Genomic DNA, 24,088 nt, shown 5'->3' with positions numbered 1-24,088 from the left:
ATGCAGTATTTCATACATTCCAGTTTACTAATGTTCTCTGGAATTCATCTCATCATGCTTTACTATGGAAACTGGTGACTAAATATAGAAGATATTTAGAAAACTCATTACAGAACATCTTATTCCACTTAAAAACAGTGCTATGCATCATTTCATTATTTCAATAACAAATCTATCTCCATTATCATAGCAACGTATCAAATAAACAAATAAACAATATGTCATACGATATCTACTTTCATAATAAAGGATTAAGTTTATAAGCAACCTGCCAACTTCTACGTATTGCATCAAGCTTTGATAAATTTCATGTTGAGCTCAAGCACTATATATAATTACTTTTCAAAATACAAGGTAATTACTGTTGTCATAAACATATACACTCAGGAACATAAGTTCAACAAATACTCCACTTCTACTTCTCACTTCCCTCTGCTGGCTAAAATTTCTAAGTTACGAGGCGCTTGGTACATTTCTCTGCCCATACTGGTTTATGATTCTCTTTGATGCGATGCATCAAGGAGAAATGTAAGAAAAAAGCCCCAAGTACCAAGTGCGAAACAGGCACAAGAGATTATTAGGAGAGCTTATGAACTTACTGGGGAACCTGTGCAAAATCAGTGCTTTCAATGAGATGAACGACTTGAACAATACTAAGAAGTTGGCAAAAGGTTAAGACAGGCAGAAAGCAAGTGATCCAAAGCCAGTACTAAGAAGTGAACCAGGCAAATACTTACGTCATGATAAGAGGGACTAGTGGGAGAGCTTATATCCTGTGAAGGGAAGTGGGAAAGGTCTTCAACACAAATATTACATCAGCAGTTACCTTCGATAATACATTACGTCAATCAACAACTGCCATTTCTAAAGTCAAGCAAAAATCTTTCGTGGTTGAGAGAATAAAACGTACTGCACAAGCAAGCATCAAACTGCAGTACAGGTGCCAGTACTGTCAATAATACAATACAACAGACATAGTTCTCAAACACACCATAATTTACAAAGAACCTAATTTTTTCGTTTCACATCTCTCCTCTCAAGGGTGGGAATGTTCTGATGCTGATAATACTGTGTACTGCAATATCTTTGGCCCCAAATTGATCTGAATCTTAAAAATACTAGTATCTACTGTGTATAATGAAAAGAAAATGACTACTGGATGAAAAGTGATCAACAGAAAGAATATGATAATATGAGTCTTTATGGAGAGAGATACTGTATTGTATTTTGTATTAAGGAGGGAAGAATGTACCAAAATATAACCAAAATATGTCAAGATTTGTAAACATCTTGCAGCTATACTATACAAATGAGAAAAAAATATTATGAAATGATGTAAATAAGGAGGAACTAAAAACGAATTAACAGCATTTAAAAGAAAAAAGACTTGTTGGCTATCAAGTAAAAAGATGATCAGAGGGCTGTTGTGATCCCAACTATCAAATATGATACAGCAGTTGAGATGAACAGAAGTAAAGCAAATTTACCAGCTGCAATTGTTACATATTCCTGTACTAACATTTTAATTTGATCGTCATCATCATCATCCTATCCCGAATTCCCACTAATACACAAGATGCATAGAGTTTACAACACAATAGGCAACAAATTCTTTCATTTATCATTCAAGTTTCAAAATTCTCTGGGAGCTTTCCTAATTCATGACTCACAAGAGATAAGAGAACCTTGTTCTCAATCTCTCCTCCAACTTGAAGCTGGAATTTGCAGATGAAGTAGAATACTGCTGCTGAAGAACACTTTTGGAGGGAGACCTAATGATTGAAATATTAAGAATGCTGAGGCTGGCAGACTATTTTGTGAACTTGGGAGGAGCTGTAACTGCCCAACAGATGGAAAAGCAAATGTGGAAGGAGGAAGCTACAAGTAAGAGTGGAAGCCTGGAAAAAAGTAGGTGTGATAACCAACAAGGAAACTGTCAAGAGACTGAATGCCATTGTCATGGAGAAGTGTCGCACCAGCATGTAAGTACAGACTGGAGGCAATGGCCTTAACTGAAGTACACCAAAGGAAGTTGCAGGTGGTGCGCCAGGAAAGCAGGAGTGAGAAGTACGAAAAGAAGAATGAAAGAATTAAGATCGGCCTTGGAAGTCAAAACCACCATATAAATGAAGAAACATCATTCACACAATGATGAATGAAGGTGTGCTCTTCAGCAGACCAGGTTAGTATAACTCATCATCATCATCATTATCATCCTAACTTCTTTCTGAACCTATGGATGGGGAGAAGTAGGATCCTGAAACAAGCAGAGATAAAGTACAAAAGTGTCAGAAATATCAACAGCATACCAAGTGAGAATGGGCTATACAATCATTCATAAATAATTCAAGCCTCTGGAATCCTGACTTCGCCTTACAGGCCTAATCATATGCACATCCTGGTACTGCACCTTTTTTTTTTTAATAGCTGTGCTTCACATACACCTAACAGATGGAATCCATCTATCAACCATAAAAAAAAAAAAAAAAAAAGTCACTCTTCTATATGGTATATAATTCATACACCTGTTCGACTTCCTAGCCCAATCACACTTCCAAAAAAATAAATAAATAAATAAAGTTTTAGTAATACTCTGCTATCCACAAGAAAAAAAAAAAAATATTAATACACAGTAAATAATATCTTCATCAACAATATTACTTATTATAACTGCAACAAACCAAAAGGAGATATGCTTCATGTAGAAATGTTGCATTCTGGAATACCAATGCTGTTTATACCGTACCAGAACACACAATTTAATCCATCATTCTGAAATGAAAAACTCCCAAATTCACAACAGCGCAATATTAATTTTGTTCGAATGATTCTAATTCGTTTCCAAATTGTCTTTACATAACACAGGGAATAAGACAATAACAGCTACTCCTGAGCAATTATCTTGTACAGTATCAGTAACACCAGCCAGAACAACATATAATACCTGGACATAAGGCTACAATATTAAGGGAACATTTAGCATGTCTAAGGCATTTCACTACCATTTTTATGACAGACTGTACACACTCATAACAAAACTCTCTCATATCATTATTGGTACAATAAATGCAGCAATTTCTACTGTGTACTATAACTTCAGCAGTGTCTACTTTTTTATGGATTTGCAATTTTTTACTGCACTATGACACATATCCAACCTTATCCCCCTCACAAATGATAGTCAACTCCTCAGCATGGCGGCGGTCATGTGGGTTCCTCTATAGAAGCACATAAAGTTATTACCACAATGATTAACAACAAGACGGTAGAGAATTGTTTCAGAATACCATACAGTTAAGATCAACAGAAACTATTCATCCATTACCCATCATCAATAATCCATATCTTTATTGTCTCATAGTAAACAATTTCAAAATTAAGTCAACATCAAAATAAACTATCCATTCATCATCCATCATTAAGCATCCACATACTTACTGCCCCATCAGGAGTGAAGAGGCTTATGGCTTACATAACTCTGTCTGGACATACAAGGCGAGTGACAAGCTATTCAGGCTACTCATTCCAGGCACTGAAGGTTAAAGTGACCAGTCACTCATAATAATTTCAAATGAAAGAACCATAATTCCTTCACTCTTCAAACACTGTGCCAATGCATTTCTTCTAGCCGAAACTATGGCAACAGATCAGAGTGAATGTCATCTAATTTCAAATCACCAAAATCATCCCAACCTTTCCCCCACCAAAGGATGCAGTGAGTTAAGACTTGGAAAACAAAGAAAGAGAAAGTACAAAACTGGGATAATTATCAACATTATATCCATTACAATGGGCCAGGAAATCATCCACACATCATAAAACCCCCAGGATTCCTGGTTCCATCTCATCGGCCTAACCACCTACACATATTTTTTTGCATTCTTTAACACACACACTGTACATACAACTGCCAGATGGTCAGTCCATCAACTACAACTCCTACAATATCTACTGGATACTCAATAGTGAAAACATTTTACACACCTTATCATAAGCAGCTCACAATGTACCAGTACTAAAAATCTACCGTACTGGTAGTCAATAATAAAGCAGTAGCTTTCCATAAAGCCACTACTAATTCCCAAAGCAAATAATGCTCTTATTTTTTGACAGACTTAAATATTTGCATTTACTGTAACACACAAATTCCTAAATTAAATTCCCAAAGCAAATAATGCTCTTATTTTTTGACAGACTTAAATATTTGCATTTACTGTAACACACAAATTCCTAAATTAAATAAGAGTGATTGAAGTATCATGTTATCCTTTGGAGCATCCACCATGAACAGATGTGCATTTTGTTACAAGAAACAGTGAGTTATTGGAACAGTAATGCCAAGCACAATTAAGCAATAATCAAGGTGAAACCTAAACATATAAATATTATTAGAATAAACAGTAAAGTGTACCACTTCTGTATGTAAAATACATTCATATAAAACCAAGCACTCATATTGCTGTTTCAATATGTGTAGCTAATTTTTCTGCAACAGTATGTTAACCAGCTGAATACAATAACACTGGATCAATGGGCTTTCCATTATGGCACAACAGAACAAACAGCCAATAAAAAAAATACTGTATTGAAAAAACAAATGAGTGTGAATCGTTAGAAAAATTGTCAATGAAAAAGCCATACACATAACACTGTAAAGTCTGTTTTTACTTACGCTATCGCTGCCAATGCCTGAGACACTCTGCGCGAACCTCTCTTTAGCCTTTAGTGCCCTCACTCTTTCATTCCTCAGCCGCTCGTCATCCTAATGGTTAAGGGCAGGTACTTCATTAGTACAATTTACTGTACAAAATTTGAAAGTTTTTCCATAAATCTGTTAATTAACTGAATTTATTATTATTATTGGCATCATCATGTTATCATTATCATCCTAACCCTCTTTCCTACCTAAGGATGGGATTGGGTGGAGTTCAGTAACATGGAAAGATATACCGGTAGCTAGTACAAAAGAGGGAGAACTATAAACAGCATGACAAGTGAAATGGGCTGCAAAATCATTCAGTGCTCTAGACTCCTGGCACAGTTTAACAAGCCTAACTAAATAATAATAAGTGAAACATTGTCTGGCCCATTTCTCCAGGTATATATGCTGTTAATACTGTACTTCTCTTACTTTCGTACAACTTCTTTTCCGGTTTCATCTATGGCTCAAAAGCATAGCAAGTATGATTTAATGTCATACTTCCTTCAAAAAACATTGTCTTAAGAGTACCAGTATAGACTTTGAACATCAAATACCTTCTCAAAAACTTACATAATGAACTTAGAGTTTACAAAGCCTATAGGTGGTAACTGTTGGCAACCATTATGCACTCATTTGATGCAGTGCTGCTGCACTTCATTCCATTTCAAATGGCTCTACACTGAGTGACAAGTATAAAGGTTTCCTGTAACCCAGGAAACCATTTACAATGCTGGATGGTAACCATATAACCAAATTACAGGCTGATGTGGAGCCTGCTATGGTGTCCCCATTAACTGAGTGGAGAAATGCAATGGGGAATCTATTCAGGAACCAAACCTCCACATTATTTCATGTGCCTTGCTGTGGTGAGGAGCTGTCACGCTCATGGGAGCATCACTGCATAGGACAAATCTGCAGGGGGCAGCTGCTTGCCTGTGGCTCACAGGTCTGCTCAGCCAGACAGACTGGGGGTTGTTCAACAACTACAAAGCCTTAAATTACCTGCAATTTAAAGCTAGTACTAACCCTGAGCTTATCAGATCATGACTGCTGAAAAGTTACCAAGCAGAACAGTTTTGTAATAAATGTAGACTTTACTAAACATGGAAAATGTATGGGAAAGATGTAAAATCTAGTACCTGTATGCCTATTTAAAAAAAAAAAAAAAAAAATCTACTTCAAAAAACAGCACTTCTCACTTCAAAAAACAGCACTTCTCAATCCATCTGCACTGGTGAGATGTGAAATTCACCAAAACAGTCAGTACAGGTACACTAAAATGAAGCTGGTTTTTCCTGACATTAAAAGTTTCTTTCACCTTATCTAATTCATAATTCATTTCTGCCAATAACATCTCAAACATTAAGCAAGGGCATTAGATGCAATTAGCCATTCTGTCTAAAATAAAGACCGTCTGGAGATATAACTATTGCACTTTACGGGAAAAAATTGTTGATTCAATAACTATCAATAAAACCATATTAACATGCAATATAGTCAAAGTATTTTCAGTCTGCTAGAGCCCTTCATGGCAACAGCATCTCTAAGCATTTATTGCTACTAACACCTGATGGGTTTTTTTCCCAGTTGTGTGTGAATTATAAAAGCCTCATTATTAATTCTGCCACCATTAACACTTCCATGGTCAGAACAACTCCAGTACAGTATTGCTACTCAGTTCCAACTTTATTGAAGCACAAGAGATTACATGTTAATATTCATAGGGAAGATGAGTCTAAAAATATAAAACATTAACCTGAAAATAACTATGTAACAGCAATATAAGTGAATAATACACTAGTAACATATTCTGTTCAAACACTGAAAGCCACTTTACCTTGAGAAGTGTAGCAAGAGCCTTGGCCTTCTCTCGTACATTCATTCCTTGATCTTTGTTTTCCTCTATGTACTGGAAGTCTTTCAAAGTTTCTATGACAAACAGATGGTCTTTGCATTGATCTGTCACCTGTATGAAAGGAGGTACCGTAAAACACCCTAGCTTCGGACATTTTTTATGTGTTTTAATGAATAACTCTGTGTAAAATGGTGCAATTTTATCCCTGTTGGTGTTATGTGGTAGCCAGGGACAGTATCTACTGAATCTATATAATGAAAAAAAAATAACCACGTTAAACACTTTTTTTTTTTGTTTTTTTCCAAGTTTCCAAGGTTAGCAACAAATTTCCTTACTTCGGACAGCTCTTCTAAACTTCGGACATCCAAGTATTTGCCCCTTAAACATGAGAATGGTTAATAGCACCTGTCTCTGGACACACTGGCCAAACTTCGGACACTTTAAAGTTTTTTAAACAATGTAAAAAAAAATACTGGGCACTCGTGGCCCAAGTTATACATATATAAAGAGAAATATCCAAACATATCTTCTTTTTTGAGCTCATAATTTGAAATCACATTAAGATGCATCATATCACATTGTAGTGAGGTAATCTGGCCATAAATATAACTAAGAACTCTTCAGAAACTTTTTCAGACGAAAAAATTATATAAAAATGCATTGCATATTTTCCAAACTGTAAGGGGAACTGATCTCTTTTTCCTAAACAAAACTTCACTTAATTATCAAGTAGCTACCTCACTGACTCAACAAATGCATAATGAAATAACATAATATAATGTTAAACACTCCTTACTGGTTCCAATGACACCCACACACCCACTAACACGCACACAAATCAACAGACACACGCACACACAGGCACATGTTATGAAGGCACCATGGAATGTATTAACGAGCTACACACTTTAGTCTTACACACACACACACACACACACACACACACACACACACACACACACACACACACACTCTTTCCTATGAGGCCTGTGCTTGTAAAACACACACACACACACACACACACTCTTTCCTATGAGGCCTGTGCTTGTAAAACACACACACACACACACACACACACTCTTTCCTATGAGGCCTGTGCTTGTAAAACACACACACACACACACACACACACACACACATATTGTCTGTATTTTTCCAGTAATTTGTCTGTCTGAATTTAGGAATTTTTTTTTTGAAAAATACAGAGATATTCATTAAAACAGTCATAGCAAGATGGTGCATGTATATACAGTATTTTAAAATAGTTTACTGCCCAGTACTTACAACACTTTTCCACATACAATCGTACTAATTATGTTCTTACAATTGAAACCGTTTGTTCTGTGTGAACAAAGTTTTGCAGGGTTAAAAAATGTCGATTTTTTTTACCATTTGATTCATAAATTTTTTTCACCCACACATATTCAAGCTAGTTTAATAGGACTTATACATAATAATCTTTAAAGATTACCCTACCTACCCATATCAATATTTTTTGCAAATATCGCACTCTCTTCCAATAAACTTCAATTATTACATTTTTTTTCAAAACGTCCGAAGTTTGGGTGCTGTCCGAAGTTACAGTGTTTTACGGTACTGGTATCAATAACTATGAATGAATACAATGTATTTTGGAATCCAAATATCTGAAAGCTTTTCAAACAATCTTATGGAATTCACTGTCATTACCTACTAAAAAAAAAAAAATTATACATGAATCAATGATAATGCATTAAAAATATAACTTGTGCTAACATAATTTTCCACCCACCAGCTGTCGGGCTGATATAAAGTTCAATATCAACGTTGACATAAATGCATAAAATACGATCATTCAAAGTTTCCCATATCTACAGGGGATGTGGAGATTTAAAACAAGGCTAACTGATTTTTCTGCAATACTCACTTGAGAAACAAATATCCAGTTGTGTCTCACTTCTCTAGTGCTACAGTACTTTCCAAGCTTCATTACATTTGTTGGTTAGGCACAAACACAACAAAGTTTCTGCTCTTTGGCTTTAGTGGGTGTGGATTCATGCGCTTGAGCTATTTGACAAAGGCAGAATATAGAAATTGTGATGGGTGAGGGCACTCACCATCCACTCACTCAATGTAGTGCTACTACTGGGTTCCTGTCTTTTCCTCCCTTCCTTCCTTCTTATCTACCTTAATCTTGTCTGTCTGTCTTTCCTTCATTCTTTCCTCTTCTTTCTGTCTATGGGTGACTCTACAATGACAAGCCAAATGGTTTCTTGTACAGCAGGAAACTATTTCCTATGCTGGGTGGTACCCATATAACCAAATTATGGCGCCTGGTGGTTTAGTGGGTAATTAAGGCGCTCCAATCGGATTGAGACCGGTCCGGGTTTAGATCCATGGGGAGGTTGGGGTTTACTAATTGCATAATGCCACTCAGGGATGAGCGATGCTGGTCACTCTAGTCTTAAATGTCAGGACCAACTTGCCTAGCCCCGACCTCCTATGCTCCTCATGGGGCAACACAGGATTAGATGATGAATGAATGAATGAAAAAATGGAGAATACTAAAAGATATTCATCAAACAGTAAATGTAAGGCTGCCAAGGCTACATAGGAATGTTCAAAATTATGTACACATGAACAAATTCATTATACTGTCACAATAAAAAAGGTAAGTTTCTTACTCAAACTTTTACCTTTTCACTGCCAGTTTTAATAAGGTACTCCAAGAGGACAAGGGCTTTGTATACATGTCTCCAGTTGCGACCATGGTCATTAAGTCGTTTCCATATCATCTGCATAATCTCTGTGAAGGCCACCACATTGTAGGTCAGGTCAGCTACTTCAGACATGAGTGTGGAGGATGGGCCCCAGGGATCATTGCTAGTTGCCTCACGAACTTTGATCTGAGTACAGTGAAACAAAACATTCACTAATACACAATTTATATATAATGTGCACACACACACCCTACAATAAAGCTCTTCCACCACCATATTCACTAACAAATGGTTAACCACTTAAAACTACTAAACATTCACTTAATACACAACTTACATAAAAAACAACACAACCTACAACACTACTCTTCCACTGTCATCTTCATTAGCCTCTCAGCTGCATATAACACTCCAGGAATGCTTATCAGTAGACTGCGTTGTACATTCCCGAAGAGCTGTATGAAATATTGTTAATTTTCGGTCATTTTCCACATTTACTGCATGCTTATGCTTGATGAGTGGGTCACAAATAATCAGTGAGAAGTGTAAACTTTGTCTGACTAAAATGTTATCATGTTTGGTTAGGTACAAGTGGGCCAATACACATCATGAAAACTGGTTAACAAACAATTACTTAAAATTGCAAAGTAAATGTCATATTCACTATTTCCATGCCATTATATATACTGTACATATTAATAATAAGAAATATATCTACATTTGTAGTTTAGTAACACCGTGCAAAAGATGTCAACTCTTTGATCGTGTTTGTAATTTGTCAACAAATCCAGATTTATTTTGATCTGTCTTGTGTGAATGGGCCACCATGTTGCCGTTACCATAACAAACACCATGGACTCATGGGCCATGCTAAGAGGTGACCAAGGTACAGTATTACAGTTTATTTAAATACGTGTTATCCTGTGAAGTATGCTTGTAGTAAAATACAGGAATGATGTATTATACTGTTAAGACATAACTGAAGAAGAATTAACATGCCTGATTGTTGATGTTATGCAAAACAAGAAATTAAATGTTTAAGTTTGTTTCTTAGGCAAAGAATTATTACTTTTCAGTTTTGTGGGACTGAATATGACTAATTAGGACTGAACAAAATGTCAAGATGTAGTAGAAGAAATAAAATGTTAGAGAAAGCATCCTGGTAATTTCCCTGTAAAGCCCATTCTACCTTGGGCACCTGGTATATTACATACCACTTCATGAAGAAAGAAATCTGTACAACCACTTCATAATGCTGTACATTACTGTAAGATGAGCTAAATGACATTTCAACACGTGCATACTAACTATCTGGTTATACAATTAACTAATTCATACCAGACCCTTGATGTTAAAACTGATAGTTCATTAAGGCCAAACACCATGTTGTTCAGTAACTTCCCAGGTGCAGATCGTTATACAGTATATACAGCATCATTCAGCTGTACACAATAATATACAGCTAGGTCTAAATGGATCTTTTTCTCAATAACTGCTCTATTTATAGCTCCTCTCACAATGCTGGTCACCAACAGACTGATGCAGCATACTGTAGGATGCAGAGAAGTGTTTATGGGGGGGGGGAACAGCACGCAAGTCAGTGCTTCCCACGCATCCATTCTTTTATCGAACAAAATTCATTACATGAACATAACGTTCAGCCAGCTCGAAAGGGTTACTAAAACCAAAACTCGTTAAAAAAAGGTTTGGTATAGCGAGGGTTTACTGTGCTGTATCAAATCATGAACTACTAGTAAAATGTCACTGCTATACTAACAGATATACAGTATGAATCTGGCTGAAAATTTCCACTCATTCAGCTATCCAATCTACATTTTCATGAAGTCACACAATTACAATAACTGTATAAGCTGAAGGATACCAAATCCAGACCATCCCTGGAGAGGGTTTCTGGAAAAAATGCAAAGGACATGACTATGTGCTTTCAATGTTTTTTACATTAGGACTATTTATTTTTACAGGTACTAATGCAGTTCACTCTCATCTTAAATGTCAGAGCCAAAATGCCTAGCCCCGGGCTCCTGGGCCCTTCATGGGACAACACAGGATTGCATGATGGATGGATGGACTAATGTAGTACAGTAATCCGCTCAACTTGTATGGAATACGAAACAAAAAAATATTTTCATTACCAGTCTCATTCAGAAGGGAATTACATTCATGAGAAATTACAGCAATACAATGCTTAAAGGAATTTAGTACAATGATGAAGAAAAGAAAGGATCTTGAAACCTGACAAAGTGTTTGCAAATAGAAGATGGCTTTGATTGGTGTGGGTCACAAGAGATTTTATGGGGAAAAAAAAAAAAAAAAAAAAAAAAAAAAAAAAAAACTGCACTGGTCAGTTTTAAGTTGCTAATTACTGACATGAATAGGGTAATGCACAGTATTTCAAAATACATGGAAAGACTTTGGACAGAAAAAAAAAAATGTAAGGAACTAAAAGCAACTAATTTTAATGAAACAGTGATGATTTAGAAAATCATTCTGAAACATATACTATACAATGAGATACAAGGTAGGATGGTGGATGTTGGAGCGACCCTAGTGAGAGAGGGCAGTGTTTGGAAACTTCCTGTACTGTTGTTTGCAGATGATACTGTGTTGTTAACTGAAGACGAAGGGGAGCTACAAGGCTTGGTGGATGAGTTTGGGAGTGTGTGTAAGAAACAGAATCTATAGGTGAATGTAGGGAAGAGTAAAGTTATGGTCATCAAGAGAAGTGAAGCCTGTGAATGTACAGAGAGGCTGGATGAGAAGGAAATGGAAAATGTGAGTGCATTTAAGTACCTGGGTAGTGTGAGGTGTAAGGATGGAAGTTTAGAGAGTGACGTGCTTGAAAGGGTACAACAGGGAAGAAAGGTTGCTGGTTCCTTGAAAGCAGTGATAGGAAACAGGGAAGTGAGCAAGGAAGTGAAAAAGCTACTACATGACAGTATTGTGATCCCAACTCTAACATATGGAAGTGAAGCTTGGACCTTGTTGAAGAGACAGAAGTCAAGAGTGAGAGCAGTGGATAGGAGTTATTTGAGAGGAGCATGTGGAGTCACATGGAGAGACAGACTGACAAATAAGGAAGTGAAGGAGCATTGCAGTGCGGGTGTGGATGTGATAGGAAGCATTAGGAGAAACACATTGAGGTGGTTTGGCCATGAGATGATAATGGAGAGGTTAGAGACTGATGAGGAGAGTGTATGTGAGTGAGGTGGAGGGGGGGGGGCAGGAAGGGGGTGGCCAAGGATGAGATGGAGAGATAAAGTGGTGAGGTATATGAGAGAGGGAGGTGTCAACTGGGAGCAGGGCAATGAAATGGTGGGGGACAGGGTGACAAGGAGGCAATTTGCTTGTGGCCATCCTTTACAGGATTAAAGCATCTGGCAATAGACAGATAGATATACAGTACTATACAAGCCAATGAGGATCACCCACATACTGGGAGACAGTACTAGAGCAAATACATTTCCATATGATTCAAACGTACTTGAACTAATCATTTAGTTGGTCAATAACATGTTTTGAAAATAAAGCATACGTTAAAAAACAACACATCCCACTTTCTGACTCAACTTGGGAAAAGCAGAAGAGAATCAAGAGAAACATATCTCAGGCTAGGGATTCCCAGAGCACTCAGATATCATCTTCCAAGAAAACTGTACTATGCTATACATCCAACCTTAAAAAGATAAAAACAGTAGCTACATTCTGAAATCTCTATCACAAAGACATGAATGCCTTTTCATTCTGTAATGGTTCCAAACTGTATTTTGCTGTTGGTAACATTATTTAAAACTCAACTTTCTGGAATTCTATTTTTCACATCAAACGTCCATTTTCTAATTAGCCATAATAAGCACATCCATATCAGTCAGTTAATTGTGCACGAAATCCCTTACAAAGACTGCTACGGTACCTTTTCAAGTACAGAATCTTACAAATACTGTACAGCAAATACAACACTGTCATGGCCATGACGTACCATACTGTAATCAATGATGTAATCAATGTATAGCATTAAAAAATATCCACAGGGAAGAAAAATGAATAAGTATATAGAGTATAAAGAGTACTGCATAATCTTAACCTCTCCATGAAATCTTCCCATCTTAAGCCTATCAGTACATTTCAAGGCAACATGCAATCAACCACGGCCAAACCTCTCCATGAAATCTTCCCATCTTAACCCTATCAGTACGTTACATTTCAAGGTAACATGCAATCAACCACAGCCAAACACTATGCAACCCCTCACTCCCTCAATCAGATCTTACTGTACCGTACATAATAAGCCTCCCCCATCCCAAAACCCCCAATTCTATGCCTCAGGCCTACACCCCTCACCCATATGCAGTTTACCAAAAGTATACATAAATGTGCGTATGGTATAAGGAATGCGGAAGGGGAAAGGATACTCGAGTTTGGGGAGGCAACAGACATGATTGTGTGCAACACATATTTTAGGAAAAGAGAGAGTAGGTTAATTACATATGAGTCTGGGGGAAATAGCAGTCAGATAGATTATTTTCTGGTTAGGAGGGTTGATAGGAGATAGGAGGTTAGTGAGGGATGTTAAAGTTATAGGAAATGAGGAGTGTGTGCAGCAGCACAAACTATTGATTTGTGATATGGTGCCTAAATAACGAGTGATGAAAAAGAGAACTGATGTACCTAGGAGGAAAATATGGAAGCTGAAAAACCAAGTAGTAAGGGATGCCTTCTACAGCGAGATGAGGAGAGTGGTGGCAGAACAGGGTGCTGTAAACAGAGGCGTTAATGAACAGTGCAGAGCCCTCAAGAACATTCTCTTGAGAGTTGCTGATGTAACATGCGGCTGGACAAGAGGACCACCAAGACATAAAGTAACTTGGTGGTGGGATGAGGGTGTAGAAGCTGCAGTTAAGGAGAGAAGAAGGCTTTTCCGGGAATGGAAGAAGGGTGGTAGCAGGGAGGAATACTTGGCTGCCAAGCGCGGGGCTAGAAGAGAGGTATACAGGGTGAGGTCTGAGTCAGAGACATTTACTTGATAACCTAAATCATGGGGAAAGGAGGAATGTGATATTTGGGGTGGCAAATCAGATGAAGAGGGATAGTTGGGATATTATAGGTGAGCAGTGTGTGAAGAATCATGAAGGAAGGGTAGTGGTGAACAGTGAGAATATTAAAGATGCATCGAGAAAGCATTATAGCCAGTTGTTGAATGAGGAGTTTGACTGGGACAGGGAAGGTTTGGAGCCAGCAGATCCAGTGTTTGGCCCTTGGCCTTTGATTGATGCTGCTACTATGAGTGAGGCAATGGGCAGGATGAAGGTGGGGAAGGCAGCGGTTGTGTCTGGGTTGACTGCCGAAATGCTGAAGGCCTCAGGAGATACCAGGGTGAGGTTGGTCACTGGCCTGATAAATATGATTATTTATGAGTGTGTTGTCCCAGATGATTGGCTGAAGAGTGTAATTGTAAATATGTATAAAGGGAGGGGTGATGCCCTGGGAAGAGGAAATTATAGAGGTATAAAGCTTTTAGATCAGATAATGAAGGTAATGGAGAGAGTTTTAGAAGGTATGATTAGAGAAAGGGTGAATATTGATGAGATGCAGTTTGGGTTTATGTCAGGTAGGGGGACCACTGATGCCATATTCACTGTTCGACAGCTTCAGGAAAAATATATTGGAGGGAGAAGGGATCTGTATTTTGTTTTTGTTGATTTGGAAAAGGCCTTTGACAAAGTCCCTGGAGAGGTGGTGAAGTGGGCAATGAGAAAGCTTGGCTTGGAGGAGTGGCTGGTTAGGGTGGTTATGGCTATGTGTGTGGGTGCTTGCACCCAGGTAGGAGTGGGTGGAGATTTGAGTGATGAGTTTTTCGTGAATGTTGGTGTGCATCAGGGGTCAGTTTTGAGTCCCATGTTGTTTATCATGGTACTTGAAGCCCTCTCATATGACTTTAGAAACGGACTCCCGTGGGAGATGTTGTATGCTGATGATTTGATGTTGATTGCAGAGAACGAAAGGGAGGCGGAGGAAAGGTTTAGGAAGTGGAGAGATGGTATGGGGCACAAGGGCTTAAGGGTAAATGCAGATAAAACAAAAGTGATGATATCTGGTGGCGGTACTGTCAAAGACGAGGGAGAGTGACCATGTGCAGTTTGCCACAAGGGTGTGGGAAGTAATTCTATCTTGTGCGGTGTTTGTGATAAATGGGTGCACAAGAGATGCAGTGGTATCAGAGGTGGACTGCTAGATAATGCTGATTTTATGTGTACGGCGTGTCGGGGAGAGCAGGTGGAGATTGTCAGGCATGAAAGGATTGAACCTGCTGGTGAAGCTCTTGTGCGTGTGGAAGAGTTTTGTTATTTGGGAGACATGTTGTGTGCTGGAGGTGGGGCTGGAGCTAGCTCTGTGGCTAGGGTGAGAAGTGGTTGGAAGAAGTTCGGGGAGCTCTTGCCTCTTCTGGCATTGAGAGGGCTCTTCCTACATGCTAAGGGGTCTTTGTATGCAGCATGAGTTAGGAGTGTAATGCTGTATGGTAGTGATACCTGGGCAGTCAAGGAGGAGGATATTCGCCAGCTCAGACGTACAGAAATGACAATGATTAGGCGGATGCGTAGTGCATCCCTGCGTGCAAGGTCCGGGTGGGGCTGAGTTTAAGATGGAAGAGTTGAGAGGTAGGATGGGACTGGAGTGTATTGGTGTTGTGATGAGGAGAGGTAGATTGAGATGGTTTGGACATGTGGAGAGGATGGGGGATGATAAATGGGTGGGGAAGGTGAGAAGTGTTAATATTGGGGGTGGGGTTATGAGAGGTAGACCGAGAAAGACATGGGATGAGGCCATTAAGTGTGACCTCAGGGTTAAGGGACTGGACAGGGAGGCTGCAATGGATCGTGCAGCGTGGAAAGCTGCCATTAGGTGACCAAGGCTGACGCATGCAAGCACGTTGGAGCCTTTAAAAACGAAACAAAACGAAGATACACCCAAAAGACAACTAATATTTTCCACCTACTTATAATGTACAATTACTATGCAGCATTACAAAGACTGGATTACTCCTACACCATTATCTGTCAAGTTATACCTTTGCAGAATTTACTTTTAACACTACTGAGTAACAAATGCAATGGCATAACTGTACCTGTGCATCTGTATAATTGTGAGCTATGTTCTTCAAATTTCGGCGTAAGCCTGAAACATTCATCTGCAACGCCATGTCTGGAGGCTGTGTGTGGTCTGATGACTCAAAGACTTAGGGGAGGCTTAGTGGATGGCAGCGTGACAGTAGAGGGTCACTTTATATTCATTACGCCTCACTCCCAGATCATACAGGCCAACTTGGCAATCTGTAAAGAAAATGCACCAAAATATATCAGTTTAAATTATCTATTATCTCTGAAACAATTTATGTTCTCTAGTGGATAAGAGTGTGAACAGGGTCACTTTAGCTACATTATATGATATCTATTAGTCTATATGCCTCACTCCTAGATAATTTCACATGTTACCACTTTGGCACTAACACCTACTGTCCCATTTGAAGAAAGGATAGGGCTATCAGAGCTGGTGCAATGGTACTAGTGTAGGTGCACATTAAATGCCAGTAGCCAATGCACAGTGGCAAATAACCTTTATTATCCAATTCACTAAAGGTAAATTCTTCACTTCTCCCCATACTGCACCTTCACAGTACGAGGGCACACCAGATATACTGTAGCAGTAGAACTACTGGTACCCATGAGAGACTAACAACCTTCCCTCTCCCCCATATACAGCACCTTCCATGGCAGCAATACAGCAAGGAGGCACACTAGATGTACAAGACTACCTGTAAGTGAAGAAAACAGCTTTCATCACTTAATACACAGCACCTTAACTTCTAAATCACAGCATAAGAGACACACCAGATCTACCACACTACTGTACTGTGGCTACCTGTGAGAGACTGAGCAGCCTGGCTTGCCATCACTTGTGTGGCTTCACAATGGTTACCATCACAACACACTGCCTTACTCTTCCACTTAAAACAGTACGGTAAGAAAAGAAGCACACTACTATTAGCTACCTAAAGAAAAACTATCCATTAATCCATCACCTAATACTTAACTGCCCAATCAGAAGCACAAGGGACCTGAGCAAGGCAACTCAGACAAGACATTTAACATGAGGATGACCACATGAAACATTTATGGTCCACTTTGATTTCTATGAATTTCCATTGCTGAAAGCAGCTGTCAGGAAGTAGCCAGCAAAAACTACACAAATCTGACAGTGCCAGTGACAAGGTAAACTACAATATTCCCATGGTGCATGTCCTGATCTTCTTAAACGATTATCAGAATAATGTGACTGCTTTATACATTGTTTGAAAGACAAGGATTCATCCTCACAAGTTCAGCATCAGCCTTGTTCACCTGATGGTCACTTGTCTGTCTCAACCACTTATGACATTGAACTATCATCTGTCACATTTTAAGACAGCTTCAAAGTAGGAAAATGAAATCTGACATACAAAATAACACATTTACTCTAACTAATACTGTACTGAGAAGCATTTAATACAGGAAAATGAAATCTGAGCTACACAATAACAAATTTAAACCAAGCAAACTCTGTAGTGAAAAGCATAAGAAAAAAGTTTCCCTGCCATATTCTATGAAAATTCATTTGATTTTCATGGAACTGCAGCAGTTATGACAGTATTCTTAAAACAATGTGTTAAAAATAACAGAAGCAGTGTCAAATATAGTACTGTACAATGAATTATACAGTTTACAGTTTCAATATGGATGGTATGCTCATTGAATATAAATTATTTGAGGAGTAAATCAGCAGTGTGGTTGAGCTCATTTTTCACATACCAGTAACTTTGCTCAGAAACAAAAAATGGGTCACACTAACTTCCACTGCATGGACTGAGTAGCAGAGTCCCATTATTATGCTTAATGGGGCTAAAAAAACGATTGGACAATGGACAGCTTACCGGTACTGTAGCTATGCAATGCTACACCCAACGATCCCAATGCAACTTGTCCTCTCAGCACACCAATGTCCTCTTCATCTTATTTTCCCAAACCCCACAAGTGACCCTAAATGGATTAACCTAAAAATACCAAACAAGGAACACTGGCCAGCACTTCCTTCCTTCAGTCATGACGCACTCACCACTAACCTCTCTGTTGTGTATGCACAGTATCTAAATGTACTAGCCTATACAGGATCTATTTTTTAACACAATGATGTTCTTTGCTCACACCACCTCCGCTTTCAAAACGTTTCAAATAGCAATATAGTGCACCCTCGTTTCACGATAAGGATGCATTTGAAAAAAAAATACCGTACATTGCATAATGATTTTTTGACAGTCAATTACAACACAGGTTCAATGGGCATATGTTTTGGGGTCAAAGGTCACCCACCTAATAAAATCTACAAAAAAGTTTCTAACTCACCTAAACTGGTAATTTCATTTAACAGCACTTCATTTGCAGCTTCAACTACACCACACTCTTGTTCCATCTTCAACTAACATAACCAAGAGACAAGTGCAAATGCTATCCTGAAACAAACAAATGACTATAGACCTGGGTAAGGGAGATCATTTAAGCAAAAATAGCGATCATATATCAACCTGTCAGGCTTTGCACATGATCATAATCATTGTAGCTACGTGTGAAAATTCTATTGTACTGCACAGTACCGGTATATCCAAAAAAGGTCCTAATTACTTTGTCACCATATAAGCAACTCATCGCATACTGGTTCATTGTATAACAAGGGCCTGGTGTCTCCTATTTGCATATCTTCAATGTTTTTACATCCTTTGGAAATATCTACTCTTCCTGACCTCTTATCCTTCCATCACCTTTCAAACAACAATCATCTCTATCCACTTTTTCCAGTCATCTTCCTTTAAACATCATGATGAAATCTTTCTCCTCTTGCATTAGACTGGTAACTCTAACTTCTCCCATCTCCCCTTATTTGACAGTTCTCTCAAGCTTGGAATCATCCTTGTGTCCATCTTCTGTACTATTCCTTTTCCATGGTGACACCAACAATTACCAGTCAGCTGGCTGTCTGGTTATACAACCATTCCCAAATACACTCCTTCTCCCCAAAAAGGGAGATGGTGGACTACTGGAGGGAAGCAACTTCAGCCTTAAGTCCGCTGGGCTCATATTCAGATGAAACTGGTGTCGCAACTATTACTAGTACTACTAAAAAGTGTGACCAGAGCATCCACAACCTGATCCTCATATCCCTGGACAACTTTTCCTTACATAAGTTACTGTATTGGCTTCAGCAATATCACATACAAAAAAAATGCATTAGTAGCCAAGCAAAATAAATATATAACTAAACAATACTGACCCTATATGGAAAACTCAAGCTCTGTGCATATACCGTGGCAAGTGCAGTACCATTCACTTGGACATGACATTTGGCTCATTTTACATCACTGGATTCTGCACATTTTCACTGGGTTTTCAGCATGCCATAATCAATATTAAGCACAAAGAAAGCTATTAGTAACAATGAGATACATTATGTCAATAAATTATGTTCACCCCATAAAGAAACTTTAGGATTAGCACATACCTTTACTGCTTTGCCTAAATATATAATATGTACTGTGCTGAATAAGCTGTCAAAACAAAAATGATCAGCAATAAATATACCATACTACATGAGCAATGGAGTAGCAGTAATTATAGTTCTGAAAATACCATTATCTGTTTGAGTCTTTTCAAAGTGATTTGTTTTTTTTCATGTCAGCTCTCTAATATTCTATCTATCTAAGGGGTGGCCATTTGACTCTGAGTTATTTGTTTTACGGGGAGGGGCACTAACCCTCCACCAACCCACTTGTTGACACGTAGGGAGCACGTATGGTTTGGTTATGTGGTTACCACCCAGCGTTGTAAATGGTTTCTTGGCTTACAGGAAACCATTTGGCTTGTCACTCAATGTAAAGCTACCTGTAAAGGAAAGAAACGCAATAAGAAGTGACAGGAAAGATGGGAGAAATAGCATGAGAGGAGGGCAGGCACAGAAAAAGAATGATACAGACTAAGGAAGAAGTAGGCAGCACTACATCAAGTGAGTATTCTGACATTAGAAAAAATGAACCACATCAAGTTCCTATGAAATAAGTCATTATCTTACTAAAAGGTTGTATAGTAAAAAATACACAATTTCAAAAGCTTATTTGTTAGGCTACTTATTATATCTACTGCATAGCTGACTATTCCATAAATAATACACATTACACATTTTAGTTTTCATCTACACAGTTCATTCAATGCAAGTGAAATTAAAACTGCATCTCAAATCTACAAAATGGCACATGAAGCAATAACTAACTCTTCTTAAATTTCCTTTAATTATAAATTGTCACCCAAGTCTTAAACTTAAAACAGTATTTACAACAGGCTACACTGAATGATTCTTCAGTTACCCATGAACTAGTGCATCCTGTTACATCCCCATCTTATTAGTACAAAGGGTATGAATGAACCTTCGACAATGCAACAATACAAAAAGGGTTCTTAAAATCTTTAAACCAACACGTCAGAATGAAACTACTACCCATCAACTGCTGTACCCTTTTAAAACCTCAAGAAAGAGTACAGTAAGAATGAAATAGTATTTGTTAATCCAGTAGGACAGAAGGATGAACTGGATGAGAGGTACAGAGAGAAGAAAGAAACTATTAATAGAACAAGTACTTAAAATACGCCGTTATGTTAGCCACCTTCAGTCCGAGTCAACAATCAGCTGATCACCGGGACCGAGTGACCTGCAACACCTACACACTCTAATCAAACACGCCACATCTGAAGCCATTTCCTCCATATGAGGTCTACGCACGGGGCAGGGTACACTCTTGGGTCATGCACAAGGTGGTATTTCCAGGAAGGTTTGCTATCTGTTTACAATATCCCGGGTGAACTTGAAGGGTGCTAGATCCTTGACACAGATCGTAAACAAATCCGAGGCATAAAGCAACCCCGTCTGGGACACTCCCTCCGGTTATCTATCACTCGATTGCCTGAGGCCGTATCACGTTCCCTCTTTACTTACCTCTGTCAATATTCTTAGATGTTCGAGGGTTAGGTTCAGGCTAGGATAATCGGAAACGTTAATATCGTCAACGCAAAATGGCGTGCACTTCCGCCCGAACTGAGTGAACACTCACAAATGAGCAAGAGGGAGGAGAAAGGAATGTCCACTATTAGAGAAAACGGGAGTAATCTTGGTTTTCTTTCTTGGATTTTTAACGTAAGCATTAAACATTCTAAAGTGTTCCCAGGGATATGACTCATTGAAAAGTACGCGACTGTAATCACTGTGTTGCGGAATGACATCGTTTAGCAGCCGAAACTGTAGATAAACACTGGTCCTGACTTAAGAAATGCTCTGTGTCGACCTACATTGCCCATTATACTCACAGTAAAAAAATAATAATAATAAAAAAAAATAAATAAATGCACTATATATATATATATATATATATATATATATATATATATATATACAATATTTAGAAAATATGCTTAGATCTCTGGAACCATATGTGGATGGGAGAATGAATGAATCCTTGCTCTTTCATGCCTGTAAACGTCTGCATCACAGTCGGAAATCACATCGCATTAGAAGGATGTCGCGTAATAATGATATTTTCACACTGATGTTCGGGCTCCTACCAATGTCTAGCATTAATTAGGTTTCAGGAAAGAAAAGACATGTTCTGACAATCTGTATTCAACATTCATGTCGCTTCCATAAAACAATGTAAAACCCCATAAGATACTTTCTGGGAAATAATTGTCCGCACTCCCAGCCAATGAAACCTGACTTTGGCTATACAAACGCAGTTTGACAGTTTCCTGACGGTTCCTTCTAATCTCCATCATGCAACTAAGGATGGGCAGCTGTTTTTTGTTTATTCTGCTGACTGGACATAAACTAGGAAGCCCTAGAAGACTACACTGAAGTCTGCTTACAGTAGCTTACCCTGACAAAGGGGTTTTTAGTTTCATGTTATCCATAATATTTCATTATTTTTACAATCAGGTGATTCTATTAAGCTCAGGAGAGACTTCGAACTGGTGAGCGTAGACAGAGCCTTTATCAGCCTCTTTCTTGTAAGACACCTTGACTTTTGAGGTGAATGAAATCTTATGGTGGTGGACTGATTAACACACACACACACACACACACACACACACACACACACACACACACAGAATCAGATATTATAAAACACACACAGGAGCAAACACCAGTGAAAGCAAGGACGGACTACATGCATTATCAGTCGCCTCCTTTACCCCTCCACAGTTCTGCCCATGATAAAATCGAAGGGATATGTCAAGGTAATATCTAACCCATACAGTTCGACTACACTATTTTTACCCTAACTTGACCCAGAGTTTCATCCTTTGGGGGCTATTTCACACAGTTCGATAGTTGACGACGACAGCACTACAAATCTACATCCTTTCCATAGTGCTCCATCGTGACTTATAATCCTCATGCTGATTCATTGTTACAAATGAGCATTCTAGATTGAGAGACGGCAACTTTATGCCAAGTTAATGTAAGAAGAGTATAGCACCATATTCTAGTGCTTATTCATTGTTACAACAGCATTCTAGATGGAAAGATGGCAAGTTTAGGCCGAGTTAGGGTAAAAAGGGTATGGTCTCCTCTAAGCTGACCCCTGAACTAAGACCAAAGACACATAACTATACATTTGATGGCAGTTCATCCTCAAAAGACTGGAGTACTCCTGAGATGGAGGATCACCATCCATATGGAGTGGATTTCCCGTCAGTTCAGTGACCTTGGCTTTTGACTAAAGACGTTTGTGTACTTAGTGAACCAGATGCTGTCAGCGGCTGCCAAAACACACACACACACACACACACACACAAACACACACACACACACACACATACACGAGGTTTCGAGAGGAAGATAGCCGAAGTAACAGCCCGAACATATGGACAAACATAAACAGAAACGTTATCTTTAACCCATGTGTAAAACCACAAACAAACGCAGCCAAAATATTCCCTATACCCTCTACACCAACGATAAAAATGCAGTAAAGGAAGAACGCTACCCTGAAATGCAAGCCAAATAACTCTCCCGCGGGAAAAGGTGAGAGGGTGGGCAGAGCAGGAAGTAGGTGGGTTGCAAGAGGCGTGACCTACATACAGTATATTGTAAGCGTGACTGACAAATTACGGAAAGATTTTGTCTGAGCATACCTGGGCCCGGGATCCTTACCTAAGGAAACTTACGATGAATTTTCTGTCGTAACTGTGATTTCTTTCCGCAGGCAGAACAAGGGAAGGACTGTTCATAAGCTTTCCAAAACTATACACATATCTTGTTCTTCCTGCAAATAAGTATCTGCATTACGATAGGGGTTGATTGTGGGTATGTTTGTGGATTCGTTTGCTGGCGGAGACTATTGGGGTGACGTGTGGAAGCATAACACCGCCACTTCCCCGCAGGTGAAGAGGAGGTTCGTGGACCTTCCGTAACGTGGGAAAATAAGTGAAATAGCGGATAATATGGGTTTGAATAACGCTATGCCACGGTTACATTGTTTCACGGTTAGATTGGGTCCCTTCGACTGAGTTTGAATGTAGTGGCGTAACTATGGGGGACTAGGGGGTCCCGACCAACCTGTCAATCCTTTGGCTACCCCGATTAATTTTGAAGTGTCAGATTATTTCATGTGTGCACACTGTGCAGCATGGGACTCTCTAGAGCAAGCTTTTTTTTTTTTTTTCTTTTTGTGGTTGTGGTGGT

At 38.8% G+C, this 24,088-nt stretch overlaps 1 protein-coding gene across 7 annotated transcripts in view; it reads right to left on the bottom strand.

The window, feature by feature from the left end:
• lqf (epsin homolog lqf) overlaps positions 1-21,452 on the bottom strand; it is a 61,166-nt gene extending 39,714 nt beyond the window's left edge. For 3 of the 7 annotated variants that reach the window (XM_080278509.1, XM_080278513.1, XM_080278516.1), the window contains exons 1-6: positions 21,344-21,452; positions 16,398-16,602; positions 9,233-9,442; positions 6,540-6,668; positions 4,673-4,762; positions 3,159-3,218 (exon numbers count right to left, since the gene is read on the bottom strand). In XM_080278509.1, the coding sequence (XP_080134635.1) occupies positions 3,159-3,218; positions 4,673-4,762; positions 6,540-6,668; positions 9,233-9,442; positions 16,398-16,472 (564 nt within the window). In that variant the 5' untranslated portion in view covers positions 16,473-16,602; positions 21,344-21,452. Of the gene's footprint in view, positions 1-737; positions 774-3,158; positions 3,219-4,672; positions 4,763-6,539; positions 6,669-9,232; positions 9,443-16,397; positions 16,603-17,160; positions 17,178-20,988; positions 21,032-21,343 lie in introns of those variants that run through there. The other 4 variants (XM_080278512.1, XM_080278510.1, XM_080278511.1 and 1 more) reach the window with 4 other exon arrangements.
• Between the last annotated feature and the right edge of the window lie 2,636 nt (positions 21,453-24,088).

This window comes from Coenobita brevimanus, chromosome 74 (genome assembly GCF_032717465.1).
Source record: "Coenobita brevimanus isolate Jiangsu-jjx chromosome 74, ASM3271746v2, whole genome shotgun sequence".
Taxonomy (NCBI): domain Eukaryota; kingdom Metazoa; phylum Arthropoda; class Malacostraca; order Decapoda; family Coenobitidae; genus Coenobita; species Coenobita brevimanus.
Note: the sequence above shows the minus strand (reverse complement) of the source record. Positions and strands in the feature narration are given on the sequence as shown.